The sequence below is a fragment of the Dama dama genome, chromosome 8, assembly GCF_033118175.1.
Source record: "Dama dama isolate Ldn47 chromosome 8, ASM3311817v1, whole genome shotgun sequence".
In the NCBI taxonomy this organism is placed as follows: Eukaryota; Metazoa; Chordata; class Mammalia; order Artiodactyla; family Cervidae; genus Dama; species Dama dama.
The window spans coordinates 44,754,729-44,769,996 of NC_083688.1; the positions used below are offsets into that span (position 1 = coordinate 44,754,729).

General features: G+C 37.9%; 1 protein-coding gene across 2 annotated transcripts; it reads left to right on the forward strand.

Moving 5' to 3' along the window:
• The first annotated feature begins 7,514 nt into the window (after positions 1–7,514).
• Positions 7,515–14,842, forward strand: CLK1 (CDC like kinase 1). 2 transcript variants are annotated; one of them, XM_061149034.1, is made up of 13 exons: positions 7,515–7,666; positions 8,607–8,770; positions 9,050–9,278; positions 10,280–10,370; positions 10,768–10,834; positions 11,928–12,044; positions 12,134–12,300; positions 12,756–12,850; positions 12,942–13,071; positions 13,618–13,700; positions 14,097–14,176; positions 14,280–14,370; positions 14,480–14,842. In XM_061149034.1, the coding sequence occupies exons 2-13, from the start codon at positions 8,607–8,609 to the stop codon at positions 14,621–14,623; spliced, it is 1,458 nt and encodes a 485-aa protein (XP_061005017.1). In that variant the 5' UTR covers positions 7,515–7,666; the 3' UTR covers positions 14,624–14,842. The 2 variants fall into 2 exon arrangements, with proteins under 2 accessions (XP_061005017.1, XP_061005018.1); XM_061149035.1 differs by lacking the exons at positions 7,515–7,666; positions 8,607–8,770; positions 10,280–10,370 and having other exon boundaries at positions 9,140–9,278.
• Positions 14,843–15,268: the final 426 nt, after the last annotated feature.

Here is a 15,268-nt window from a genome sequence, read left to right on the forward strand (position 1 = left end):
TCTTCCTCACTTTCTGCTATAAGGGTGGTGTCATCTGCATATCTGAGGTTATTGATATTTCTCTCAGCAATCTTGATTCCAGCTTGTGTTTCATCCAATCCAGCATTTCACATGATGTACTCTGCATTTAAGTTAAATAAACAGGGTGACGATATACAGCCTTAACATATTCCACATCCTAGAAATATTTCTATTAATTAACTATTTACTTTGTACAGTTAGAGGAAAGATAAAGAGATAGCCTAGAGAGGCCAGTCAATCCATTAGGTATTTCCCCTGGTGTTTAAATTTATAGTAAAGGCCCAGAGAAGTCCTGGAGTACAGTGAACACTCAAAATTCCCTAACTGATTTGCCCATGGAATATCTTTTTAAAGCATATCTTTTTTAAAAATGCAGGAATACATAAATGCAGGATAAGAGTTTTACAGATGACCCATTTGGAAAATACAATTAGTTGTAGAGTCCTGGTCTGAGTCTGAATCACAGCTCTGCCTCCTACTATTAACTAGGCAAGTTAACATCTCCAAGCTTTAATTTTCTCATAAATAATCTTCCATGACTCTTGTGAGGATTAAATGACACAGTGTGTTTAAAGCTGGTGTGGAGAAGTGTTCTGTAGCCAGTAAATGGAGGCTGCCTTCTTAACCATATCAGGCTTCTCACTTAATCAGGTCATTTATCAGACTATACCATTGATTTGATCAAGATCTATGTCCTATTCAGTGTCTAGATCACCTGGATTAGATTTTGGGTATTCCTAAAAGTTATACAGACATTTCTTTGTATCATTTCTGCAGATAGCTGATCTAATTAATGTCTTGATTCTTAGAGTGCAGTTTGGGAGTTAGCTTGCAGTTACACTCTTGTTACTATTGATGTCTCCCATACCTTCCAATAAATTGAGTGGCCAGTTATATCAGTGCCCTCAGGTTTTGTTTCACCTTTTTAATTTAATCATTAGTTTCTAGAATTAGTATTAAGGCCTTTTTTGGGTCAGAATTTGGTTTGCCACTTCTTATACTTGATATCTTTTTTTCTCTTTTAACCACAAAAATAAGAGCTATGTTGTTTCCCATGGGAATGTTCTGGCAATTTCAAAATATAAAATACACCAAATAGTTAACCTATGACCAATAAGACCTCACATTGTTCATCCAATGAGAAAATGTCTTTGGGCATTTTTCTGCAGCTTTATTTGTTTTTGTTTATATGTAATGATGAAATAGTCTTTGAATTCTTCTGACTCTGTGATAGAATTTCGTAAGGTGTTTAGACAGTGATTTGATTTTAGTCAGTCTAGTTATCCTAGAGTATAAGTTATCAATCACAATCTGATTTTAAAATATTATTTTATCAATTTTTTTTTCTTTACCCTGTTATGTCACATAGAGTTCATCTGTCAGAGTAAACCTAATGTGAACATCTTTGTTTATAAGATACTTGATGGAATACAGAAAAATAAGTCTTTGGTAGATCAGATAAGACTTTTTTTTTTTTGTCCCCCTGCTTAAGGACATAATCCCTCAAACAAGCATGTACTAGGAAAATCAGGTCTCTGCTTTTACTCACTGTCCCACATATATGTGTTAATATACAATATTTGTTTTCCTCTTTCTGACTTGACTTTACTCTATGACAGTCTCTAAATCCATTCACCCTTGATATATTTCTTCTCCAAACATATCATTGAATTTTGTCACCACCCTTAAGAGTATTTTACTGATTGTCAGGATGTTTTTGTACTGACTGACATTGCCTCAATTTTTATTCCAAACTGTGCCATTGTTTTTTTTAGTGTTGCCAATATGGAGACTTTTGGGTTCTTTGAACTCATTCTTAGGTCTGCTCAGCTGTATCCATAAGGATCTCACAGATAAGGAAGTATATTGACTGCACCCATGGGCCTCTTGTAGGTAGTGAGAATCAAAACTCAGAACATTGATTTCTGTCCACTCACACTGAATTGACTGGTTCACTGATCACATTAGCAGTTGGGTGACTGATATCTGTTCCATATATTGAAAGTCAAAGTGTTAGTTGCTCAGTCGTGTCCAATTCTTAGCGACCCCATGGATTATAGCCTACCAGGTTCCTCTGTCCATGGAACTGTCTAGGCAAGAATACTGGAGTGGGTAACCTTTCCCTTCTGCAAGGGATCTTTCCAACCCAGGGATCGAACCTGGGTCTTCTACATTGCAGGCAGGCCCTTTACTGTCTGAGCCACCAGGAAAGCCCATAAACTACTAACAAGACTAGAATGTTGCTGATCAACCCAAATTCTCTTTAAAAAGAAATTAATATGATTCCCCATCTAGACTAGAGGTTGGGAAACTGCAGCCCTTAGGCTGGGTACCTGTTTTTGCAAGTAACATTTTCTTAGAACTCTGCCATTCCTGTGTTTATGCAGGGAGTCTGTTCTACAGCAGCAGAGTTGATTGGCTGTGACAGAGACCAAATATCCTGCAAGCCTAGAATATTTACTATCTGGCCCTTTCAGGAACAGTTTGCCAGCCCTTGACCTAGACTATCAGCAGTTGCCAGATAATCATGGTTTCACAGCAGAGGGAGGAGGATGAGTCCAAGGACAGCATAAACAAACTATGCCTGAAACCTTCCCTGCTGTAGAAATGGACCTGAATTCATTAGAATTCCTCAGTCCTGTTAGATTTTGGTTTGGAGTTCTCTTTTGAGTAGAAGGCTTGCAGACCTTTTGTTTTGGTTAATGGCAAATTGAGTAGTTAAAATTTATATCTTGGTTGAACTTGGAAATTTCCAGATCCATTTAGTAACACATTTATACTCTCTATGTTGGGTATTTCTGAAGATATGTTTAATTACTAAAACTAGTAATTTATTAAGCTTCTTCCAGGTTTGGAGACAAAGGTGCATATGACATTGCCTACTCTATGGGAGCTCAGTCTGTGAAGCTAACAGGCATGTAAATAGATAAATTTTAATACATAGAACTCAACTTTTAATCAATTTAGTAAAATGGATAGATTAGTTACTATTTCACCAATGGGTTGAAAAGAAAACATGCATTTTTTCAATTCAATTTGTACCAACTGTGGTTCAGGTAAGTGATGGGAACTCCATATAATAATTTTAAAGTAAATTTACAAGAAAAATGATAAAAGAAAATTTTAAAAATATAATGAAAAGGAATTAACCCCCAATTTTTATAAAGCAGCAAATATTAAAAGTGTTATGATGTGAGGAATGAGGCTAGAATAATAGTGTAGGACTTCCCTGGTGGTTCAGTGGTTAAGACTCCATGCTTCCAATGCAGGGAGCAAGGTTCAATCCCTGGTTGGGAAACTTAACAGTGTATACATAGTTTATTTAAAGCAGTATCCAGGAGCTTCACTGGTGGCTCGGTGGTAAAGAATCTGCCTGTTAATGCAGGAGACACAGGTTCAATCCCTGAACTGGGATGATCCCACACACCTCAGAGCACTAAATCCATGCACCCTAGAGCCCATGCTCTGCAACAAGAGAAGCCACTGCAATGAGAAGCCCACATACTGCAACTCAAGAAAGCCCACACACAGAAACAAAGACCCAACACAGCCAAAAATAAATAAACATTAAAAATTTTTTAAAAAGCAAGATCCAAAATCATTTTTTTAAAAAAGAGAAGGGTTATTCTATAATTTGTGTTAGGGTAACTGGTAAATGACACGGAGAAAAGCAAAAGAATTCACATGATATACCAAAATTCCAGATAGGTAAAAGAGTTGCCTATTTAAAGAATATACATGAGAAACCTAAAACATTTCAAAGAATTCCTCTGAAGAGGAAAGGAATTTCTCAGTTTACAAACTTGATAAAGGCAAAGATGAAATGGGTTTAACTGAATGCAAATAGGACAAAAGAGAGTTGTACATTCAAAAAAGGAATAGATATGAATGGGCAAGTCACAAGAGAAAAGAGAAAATGTTGAACCTCACTAATTAGAAACCAAAGTTACAAGTTCAGTATCCACCAAAATAACATTTTTTAATGTTATGCACTAAGAGCAGCCAAAACAAAGTACTGTATCAGAGACTGGGTGGCTTAAACAACAGAAAATTTTCGTACAGTTCTAGAGACTAAAAGTTGGGAGGTCAAGGTGTGGGCAGGGTTGTTTACTCTTGAGGCCATTCTCCTTGGCTTGTAGATGACCATCTCCTGTCTTAACCTCATCATTCCTCTGGGTGTGTTTCCTAGTCTCTTTTTAGAAAGACACCAGCTAAATTGAATTAGGCCTCTCCCTAATGACCTCATTTAATCCTAATTATCTCTGTAAAGACACTATTTACTGCCAACTGAAAAATGCTGCTTTCCATCTGGTTCTACAGTATAAGAATGAAGTCACTAGCCACTGCAGTCGCTGACTTTTGACACACCTTGAAAGGAGTTTGCTTTGGGAGAAGCTGGCAGAACACACCTTCAAATAGGTATTTTCAGGAAAATATTTTTCGAGCTCAATTTCTTGCATCTTCTCATATCTAGAAAAGCACTAAAATCATTAATGGAAACATCTGCCCCTCTGTCATCAGCAGCAACTTTCTGCCAAGATATGTGCTTTCTGGCACTAACTCCTTTCAGTAAAACCATATGTAATACTGACTTCTCTCCCTACCTCTTGGGAGCAGTTCCTAAGAGCTACTAGCGAGGCTGTCTCTGGGTATTTTGCCTCAAAAAAACACTTAACTCACAACTCTCTTTTTGCCTTTTCATACCGTTCATGAGACTCTCAAGGCAAGAATACTGAAGTGGTTTGCCATTCCATTCTCCAGTGGAACATATTTTGTCCGGTCCTAATTAGCAGACACGCCCTTCTGCCACTCAATACAGCTAGATGACACGCCTGGTGCCCTGGCTGTCCCACTGTTGGTGTCTGTTGAACTTATTTAAACCTTAACTGGCTGTTGGGTGTCGGTCAACGTGCAGCCAGGAGTCAAGACAAAGGCCCTACTAGAGTGGCTGGGAAGGGGATCTGGGGAAGGCTGGAGGTGATGTTGGATGATGTCCAGCACCTCCGGCTCACTGCTGCCTTTGACTGCCCTGGGGCTGATCCGCTGCTCAGAGACACTGTCAGCCGTGGAGCCAGTCACCCACCCAGGAGCCACTGGTCACCTGATGCTGAAGCTCCAATACTTTGGCCACCAGATGTGGAGAGATGACTCATTGGAAAAGACCCTGATGCTGGGAAAGATTGAAGGCAGGAGGAGAAGAGGGTGACAGAGAATGAGATGGTTGTATGACATCACTGATTCAATGGACATGAGTTTGAGCAAACTCAGGGAGACAGTGATGGACAGAGAAGCCTGGTGTGCTGCAGCTCATGGGGGGTCACAAAGAGTCAGACACAAAATAGCACCCGAACAACACAACTCTCACACTGTGCATTTTTTCCAGTAGACACTACAGTCATATTCTGAAATAGTGGGAGCTAGGACTTAAAACTATGAATATGTGTGGAGGTGGAGACACAGCCCTTCAAACAGCCCATAATATGCATTAACACTATCCCAAATCACTAATTGGTTAGATATGGGCTTTGTTAAATTTAAAATCACTTTGGAAAACAAATACAAGATTTCTTCACCTTTTACCCAGCAATTTTACAATGAGGAATTCTCCGAAAGAAATTAAACATATCAACTTGCACAAGCTGGAATCAAGATTGCTGGGAGAAAGATCAATAACCTCAGATATGCAGATGACACCACCCTTATGGCAGAAAATGAGGACGAACTAAAGAGCCTCTTGATGAAAGTGAAAGAGGAGAGTGAAAAAGTTGGCTTAAAGCTCAACATTCAGAAAACTAAGATCATGGCATCTGGTCCCATCACTTCATGGGAAATAGATGGAGAAACAGTGGCTGACTTTATTTTTCTGGGCTCCAAAATCACTGCAGATGGTGACTGCAGCCATGAAATTAAAAGACGCTTACTCCTTGGAAGGAAAGTTATGACCAACCTAGACAGAATATTAAAAAGCAGAGACACTACTTTGCCAACAAAGGTTCGTCTAGTCAAGGCTATGGTTTTTCCAGTGGTCATGTATGGATGTGAGAGTTGGACTATAAAGAAAGCTGAGTGCCGAAGAATTGATGCTTTTGAACTGTGGTGTTGGAGAAGACTCTTGAGAGTCCCTTGGACTGCAAGGGGCTCCAACCAGTCCATCCTAAAGGAAATCAGTCCTGGGTGTTCATTGGAAGGACGGATGTTAAGCTGAAACTCCAATCTTTTGGCCACCTGATATGAATAGCTGACTCATTTGAAAAGGCCCTGATGTTGGGAAAGAATGACGTCAGGAGGAGAAGGGGACGACAGAGGATGAGATGGTTGGATGGCATCACCGACTCAATGGACATGAGTTTGGGTAGACTCCAGGAGTTGGTGATGGACAGGGAGGCCTGGCGTGCTGTGGTTCATGGGGTCACAAAGAGCCTAACACGACTGAGCGACTGAACTGAACTGAACTTGCTCTCTGTATAGTCATTTGCTGCAACTTTGACCTGTGTTAGCAGAATATGGTTAATACCCACATTTAGATTGCTGTTAAGATTAAGTGAGAACCTATGCTCAGTGTTAACACAATGTGATTAACTATTATACTCCAAAGACTGGGATTCCCGATGTTTTGGTTAACATTTAAATGTGCTGAGAAACACATACTTAATAGCATATTTCATAAGTTACTGTGAGAAATTTCTCCCTTACAAGTGAAACACTAACCTTAAATTTAGTGATCCTGATCCCATAAAAATCTAGGTATTAAAGATTTTAAAGCATTTTCAGAAACGAGGCTTAAGAAATGCAAACCACCATAGGAATTTGGGGAATTCCTATGTGTATTCCTCCTCATCACTTTACACTACAGTAGTCCATCTGTAATGGGCAGGTTATCTACGTTGCTCTCCTGTGCAAAGAACACAAGTATGTTCCATCTTCATGCGTGATAATTCTCCCTTTTCAGTTTACTTGACCTTTACACCTTAAAGGCTTCACTTAACGCGGAAATGTTGCTTTCCTGTGGAGTCCTACTTCCTGTCTCCAGGCTCTGGCTCTCACATTTCGATGTTTAAAACCTCGGTAAAAATCTTTACAATCTAACCTCAGTGAGTGTGGGTCTCAGTCACGTAAGATTTAACTAGTTTTAAAATGTCTCAGAACAAAAGCCCAAATCCAGACAATTCCTAATTTGGGGCTACTTGATGCAGATGGTGTAATCTTTCAGTTTAAGCGGTTGCAATCAGGACACACGCTACTTTGTACCCGCTTCCCCCACTTTTCTTCATTTCTAGTGTTCACGAACACAATTTTTAGTGAGGATGAACGAGTCTTTTCTACCCAACACAATGTTTTCTGAGAACGGTGACCGAGGCCAAAATGGCCGCTGACAGAGCCTTGCCTCGGTCCACCTATTGTCTCTGAGCTCCCACCCAGCGCCTGCGCATAAGGCTCACCAGCTCAGCCCTACGCGCGTGCACGCCCCGCCCCGCCCCCTCCGGAGGCGGAGACGCGCTTGCCTAGTCATCTTGTTTTCCAGGCGTTTAGACGCTGCGGTTGTTAGCTCCATACTGCCGTAGGAGCTTGTCGCAGCCAGCTGGGTTTTCTCCGTGGTCGTGTTGCAAGCATTGCCTCCTTAGGCTTGGACTCTCTGGCCAGGACGGTAAGACGCAGGGAGAGGCGGGCTAGATGTCGGGACCCCCTTTTGTGCCTCGAGAACGCCCTTTCGTGAAGCTCCCCCACAGGCTTGTTGGCCGCCCGCAGTCTCTGGCGCGGTGATCTTTTCTTCTCCGCCTCCCGCTCCCCTCCCCTAGCTGTAGAAAGATGGTCCGTTCGTATTCCAAGCTTTGTCAAGGCCGTTGCTGCGAATTTCTGTGTGATCCGCGACGAGGAGTTAGCTAGGCGGACAGAGGTTCTCGAACGTTTGTCTTCCCCGGAGGAAGCGGGGAGGGCCGAGCCCTGGCGTCCGCGGCCGCCATGTTGTCTGCGACGGCAGGCCTCGGACGAGCTCTTAAGATGGCGGCGAGGTGGGGGAGGTTGGCGATGACTTGGGTTCTGGAATGTGCCTAAGTCACGCTCTTCTGAGGAACTATGCTCTTAACAAAGAAAAGAACACATTGACTCGATGTAAGGCGACTCGAAAGAAAAATGGCGAGTGAATTTGCCCTCAGTGGTGAAAGCAAAAGTTAGGTATAGGAACTCAAGGAAACAGTAATAATATGGTATAGTTGAAGGGGCGTGTGAGAAGTCGGGTGATTGGGCCTTTTAGGCGTGGATGTTTCTGCCGCCCTTTCTCTGAACAATTGGAGCGTCTTGACTTCGACGCTTGTGTTTGTATAGAGTCGAGATGGAGCCCGGGTGTTAGTACTGGTATGAACGGTAGTTGATGAAAAGTCGTTTCTGTATAATGTCTTTTTCAAGTTAAGAATTTGTAGTTTTGGCAGGAAAGGATTTCCCTCGTAGTTGGGTAATGATGACTTTTGAGCTTTGATTTAAAAGAACAGTTAAAACGTCACAACTGGAATGAATTTTAGAGGACGAGTTTTATTAAAATGTTGACATGTGGGATACAACTTAACCGGGAAAACTTGTCTTTTATGTAGATGAGACACTCAAAAAGAAGTTACTGTCCTGATTGGGATGAAAAAGATTGGGATTATGGAAAATGGAGGAGCAGCAGCGGCAGTCATAAAAGAAAGAAGAGATCGCATAGCAGTGCACGGGAGAACAAGCGCTGCAGATACAATTACTCTAAAACATCTGATAGGTAAGGAGGGTTCTTAGCATCTCAGTAGGAAAATACTTCCATTACAATATTAACATGTCAGTTTGATTTCAGTAAAACTGGTGGGGAATACATTTTCATTATTAAAACTAGAACTGACTTAACTGATGCATTGCTGTTTTCAGCTATGGTTGTAAAATTGGAAGTCTGTTTTTTGGTGGGAAAAAAATTTTTTTAATGAGTACTACTTTAAGAGATTTACTGAAAATTTGAGGATATTTGATACCAACATAAAAGCATTGAAAAAAATTCTTTTTCTAGCTATTACCTGGAAAGCAGATCCTTAAATGAGAAAGATTATCATAGTCGACGCTACATTGATGAATACAGAAATGACTACAGTCAAGGATGTGAACCTGGACATCGACATAGAGATTATGAAAGCAGATATCAGAACCATAGTAGCAAGTCCTCTTGTAGAAGTGGGAGAAGTAGTTATAAAAGCAAACACAGAATTCACGACAGCACTTCATATCATCGTTCACATGGGGTATGAGCTCTTTCAAATTTTTGGGGACTTTTATTTCCCATGTGGAACAGGAAAACTTGAATTTGTGTTTGATCATTTGAGAAAGTTCTATTTAAGATGAAGTCATCTTAGTTTTAACTTGCAGGATTCTTTGTGCATTGGATAGGAAATTCCTGAAATACAGTACATGTTTAATTTTATATGGTAACAGATTTTATTAATCATTGGCAACTGATTGTCATTCCAGTGAAATAGTGGAGATAATGTCTGTTAGTTTATAGCAGGGATTACAAAATATTCTGAAAATATTTTTTTGGTACTTTGAGAAATTTGATTTGCTTTGATAAATGAAAGTCTTACCTACAAGTAGGATTTTTATATTTGTATGATTAAGGATTATGCTTTGCCTTTGTTCTGGCTAATCCTTTTATCACTAAAAAACAGCCTTGAACAGTTCATTATAGGTTGGTTATGTGTTAATTTGGAGCTCAAGCTCAGATGACATTTTAAATACTGTAGTGTTACTCTTGTATGCCAATTTTTTTTCCTCCCCAGCATTAGAATTTTTATTTTATTTACTGTTTCAATATTTGTTTTCTTAGATTAGCTAGGAAATTATAATTTGGCCACAGTCTACTTTTGACAAGTAAATAATTACATTCTACAATTTTGCAACATTAAACTAGGACACTAGAAACTTATATGATTCAGTGAATGCTACAACTAAGCATTTTTTTTTTTTTAAGAGAAACAATTGTATTATGTTTTGTTACCTTGCCACTTTGAGTATCTTATCTGAAAATCTGTTCCTTGCCATGTTTTTCTCCTGTTAACATAAACTATGTGCCCTGTGAATTTCTGGGGACTGAATTTGAAATTGCTCCTGCCAACCGTTTGTGGCCTGGCGTGTATCTGAATGCCTGAATATCTCCCCGCTGAATGAATTTCGTATTCTGCCCTGAATTCACTCGGGTATATTGATTGGCTGGATGATCTTGGTGCCGCGCACTTGACGTTTCCAGAAGAGTCACCGAAGGAAAAGAACCAGGAGTGTAGAGGATGATGAGGAGGGTCACCTGATCTGTCAGAGTGGAGACGTACTAAGTGCAAGATGTATAGAATATTTTTCAACACTTATTAACTTTTCAGATAACATAATCTATTTATAGATTAAGATTTCAGGGATTTGGAAATCTTTTTTTCTCTCTCTGTTTTTGTTTGTTTTGTTTTTTCCATTTCTTTTGGTGGGCGGGGATTGTGTTTTTGCTTTCTCTAGAAATTTAATGTTATATAGAACTTCCAAAACAGTAAATCAAAGTTAATGAAAGTAGTTTAAGAATGAAATTAGACCTAAAAATAGTTATATATGTTTTTTGGCAGTGTTGACCAATAAACTGTCTAGTGATAAGGAAATTTGTAGCATCAACTAGAATAATCTGCATTATAGCCTTTATTGTAAGTAAACTCTTTTAACTTCTTGGTGTAACTGAGTTTTATTTCTCTCTTTTAGATGAAATTGTTGATACTTTAGGTGAAGGAGCTTTTGGAAAAGTTGTGGAGTGTATTGATCATAAAGCGTAAGTTTCTTGGTCTGAAATTGGACTTGGGAAGGTGAACAGTACAGAAAATACATTTGGTTTTAAGAATATGATCTGACCATGAATCAGTTATTGTCATTATACCCTTTTAGCTTAGGTTTTTATCTTAGATACAGGAAACAGTAAAGTTACTAGCCCTTTTTGTTGAGGCAGTAGCTGTTTATAGTGCATGTAAGCTGCTTCTACAAGCTGAGAACAGATTTTATTGTGTCAGAAGGTATTTTTTGGTTATCCCACTGGGTACAGTTCTGTGTTTTTTTTTTTCTAGATGAGTTTTTAGCCTTGGTTTCATGTTAGGAGTCTGGAGACTTCCTTACCGCAGACATTGAACCAGTCTTCAGGAACCTATATTTTTAGAAAGTGACACAACTGATACTAGTAACAAAAGCTAGGGCTAAAAACTTGCTAGATTGGTGTCATAAGTTTATCCATGTTCTTCAAACAACTGATTGAAATAAGATAGGATAGGAAATTTCTTTTGCCTCTTGTTTGAATTTCTTTCTCCTTAGGGGTGACAAAGCCTTTCTAAATGAATTATTAGAGGAGGCTTCCTACTATTGGTTGGTAAGGTTCTAAGAACTAGCACTCTTTTACTTTACTGCCACAATTTCCCAACTTTTTTGGCAACCTGGTTCAAATGAAGATTAGCCAGTGACTGGTACTATAGGAAGAAAACTACTCCATGTATGTTTGTTTTATGTCTTAATTGGAATGTAAATTGAGGTGATAATGTCACAGTATTGTTAAATTAGAGCTGTTGGTGCATAGTTAAAGGACCAAAAAAAAAAGGCAAGTGAGTTAAATGGGCTGATGAAAAAAATCTGTCATGCAACTTGTATCGACCCTACCATATTTCCAGAGGTCATTCTAGTTGGTTACACTGAGTTGAAGTTGGACATATAATTAGACATAACTATATGTGTATAATTACATGTAATGAGACAACTGAATGCCAGACCATAAATTGGAAAAACAAATACAGCTTCAAAATAGAAGGACAGTTTGAAGAGTGATTTAAAAAAATGGATATATCTATTTTTTTTTTTTAATGTGGACTTCATTTTCTTAACAGGGGAGGTAGACATGTAGCAGTAAAAATAGTTAAAAATGTGGATAGATATTGTGAAGCAGCTCGCTCAGAAATACAAGTTCTGGAACACTTAAATACAACAGACCCTAGCAGTACATTGTAAGTATCAAAATAGAACTTAGGAAATGGCCTCAGGTAGATTTGAATTGTGAGAGGCTGTACTCAGTTGTTTTTTTGTATGTTCATAGCCGCTGTGTCCAGATGTTGGAGTGGTTTGAGCATCATGGTCATGTCTGCATTGTGTTTGAACTATTGGGACTTAGTACTTACGACTTTATTAAGGAAAATGGTTTTCTGCCCTTTCGACTGGATCATATCAGGAGGATGGCATACCAGATATGCAAGTCTGTGAACTGTAAGCACTTAACATATTCCAGAGTGAGACTGATTTTAATGACCAATTTGGATATTTGAAAAAATCTAACATACACTACTTGGTAGCCTGCCCTAAGAGTAGGTAGGGGAAAGATACAGTTGATAACAAGCTGTTGGTCAGTTTACTGCATATCATTTGATAAATAAGCATATTGTCCAGCATGTAACAATAGTCTCAAACCACTGCCTTAAAAATAAAGGAATGGCAAATCTCACCATCCTGACAACAGTATACTACTTCACTTTTTAAACAGTTGCTTTTCAGTGAACTCACTTTAGAAAGGTGTAGTGGGTTTTAGTCCCTGATGGTTTTCTAACAGACTGTTGAATGTTGACCACTTCTTTGGACATATGAAAATCAGAATTTTTGTTGTAGAGCTTTGTACAGTTGCACAGTTTTTATAATACGGGAACTTTTTTCTGTTTTGTTTTCAGTTTTGCACAGTAATAAGTTGACTCACACAGACTTAAAGCCTGAAAACATCTTATTTGTACAGTCTGACTACACAGAGGCATATAATCCCAAAATGGTAAGTCTTTAGTGTTTTATCTTCACACTTTCAAATTAATATTTTATGCCTCTTTTAATATGCCTTCTTAACCATCATTTATGATTTTCAGAAACGTGATGAACGTACTTTAATAAATCCAGATATTAAAGTTGTAGACTTTGGGAGTGCAACATATGATGATGAACATCATAGTACATTGGTATCTACAAGACATTATAGGGCACCTGAAGTTATATTAGGTAAGAATTTCTTAACTATGCTTTGAGACCTGTTTTGAAGCCAACTTTAAAATTTACTGTTCTAAGTATTTGTGGGACTATCTTTTTCTATTTTAGGGGTTAGTATAATAAAACACATTAAGGATTTTAAACTTACTCCAAATGGTCAACTCTTTTAAGACTTTGAGAGATTGCTTAATCTTGCTAGATTTCAGTTTTCACATTTATAATACATGATGGTATTTTAAAACATAATAATTTAGTGCTTGTTACTTCCCATATACTTTATGTTGGTGTTTGCATGGTGTAGCTTGCTCCCATTTTACAAGCTAATAAATGACGACTTGGACTAAAATTTTTTTCCCTAAGTCTGTTGTCCCAAAAAAGTAAGCTTGATTTGGGGCTTGAAACCAGATGTTTCCAGAGCCAGGATTCTTAACATACTATGCTATTGTGTTATGTTTAAGCTTGGATTAAGTGATCCCTTTAGGATCTTTCCAGCTCAAATATCAAAGACAATAAGAAATATTGAGAATTTTTTCATTAACAGTTTGCTTTGCTTTGCAGCTTTAGGATGGTCCCAGCCATGTGATGTCTGGAGTATAGGATGTATTCTTATTGAATATTACCTTGGGTTTACAGTATTTCCAGTAAGTGACAATGATCTGTTTCAGTAGCTTTGCCAAAAGTAAATTGTTTGTTTTTATGAATGGACACTTTTAACACAAAGTATACATGCGTTTTAGGTAATGCTTTTACCTTTTCAGGTGTAATTCTGACACTATTTCTTTCATAATTTATTTTATTTAAAACTTTTCTAAGTATATTACAAGTAATTATCTTTAAGAAATTTGTGGTGAATTTACTCTGTAGGCCTTTTTTTTTTTTTTGTAAGTTATAACTTGCTATAAGTGTACCTGATTTAGAGATCACATTCTTTGGTGACTGTAACTACCCATTGACTAAAAACTGAGCAGCTCTGTTAAATAAGAGCAAAACACAATGTGCAAGTAGAGGTAGTTAATAACTTTTCTTTATTATTTTAGACGCATGATAGTAAGGAACATTTGGCAATGATGGAAAGGATTCTTGGGCCTTTACCAAAACACATGATACAGAAAACCAGGTATGTTTAAGAAAAATGTCATCAGTTGGTCACCTTTACTAGATGTTTTTTAAGTTTTCATTGTCAACATTATAAACGTGAATGGATATCAATTTATTCTTAGGAAACGTAAATATTTCCATCATGATCGATTAGACTGGGATGAACATAGTTCTGCTGGCAGATACGTTTCAAGGCGTTGTAAACCTCTGAAGGTAAGCCTGGGTCTTTGCTTAAATGATCAAAACCTTGAGTTTCTTTCATGGTAGGTAAATAAACTTAAATGGTAGTAGAAAAGACTGTTGACTGTATTTCTTCTTTCAGGAATTTATGCTTTCTCAAGATGCTGAACATGAGCTTCTCTTTGACCTTATTCAGAAAATGTTGGAGTATGAACCAGCTAAAAGGATCACTCTTAAAGAAGCCTTAAAGCATCCTTTCTTTTACCCCCTTAAAAAAGCTATGTAAATCTGCAATTGTATAGTTCCATTATAAGAGACCATATGGACTGTATCAGTCCCATTTTTAAATATTGTTATTTTGTACAGCTTTTGTAAATTTCTTGCAATTTTGTATTGCCATGTTTATTTTGTTTGGATGATTTAAGTAAATAGTAATGAATGTCCTTTTCAGTAATTACTGTATGAAATTATTATTCAGAATAAACTTTCTTATTTATGAAATTTATATGAAACTGTAGAGTTCATTTTTATCATCATATTCTGTTACTGTAAGAATGGATGTATATCTCTTTGTGGAGTTTTCATTAAGTCTAGAAATTTTGGGCTTTGTTTGCATTTTAGGAATTGCCTAAATTGGAACTTTGCATTGGAACTTACACCTTCCTTCTCTGAACCAAACGTAAGGAAACCAAGTTATAGAATACCAAGAACTAGAGATTAGCCAAACAAATTCTGTTTTCCCTTCACTCCCAAAGTTAATACTGCTGCTTTCTCATCTCTCCCAGTGGGATTCTGCAAATGGCTTAAGGTGCTGAACCCCTTTAAGATTAATAACAAACTTCCAGAAATCCTTTGTGGCCAAATCTGAATCATCAAATAGACTGTAAACTCATGTTTTTGTCCATGGCTTTAAACTCTTTGGTCCATTTAG

Bases quoted from the DNA above. Each gene is read 5' to 3' on its own strand.
- CLK1 (XM_061149034.1), top strand. From the start codon at position 8,607: ATGAGACACTCAAAAAGAAGTTACTGTCCTGATTGGGATGAAAAAGAT. The intron at 10,371-10,767 runs GTATAGAATATT...TCTCTCTTTTAG, and splicing joins AGACGTACTAAGTGCAAGAT to ATGAAATTGTTGATACTTTA. The intron at 12,851-12,941 runs GTAAGTCTTTAG...TATGATTTTCAG, and splicing joins AGGCATATAATCCCAAAATG to AAACGTGATGAACGTACTTT.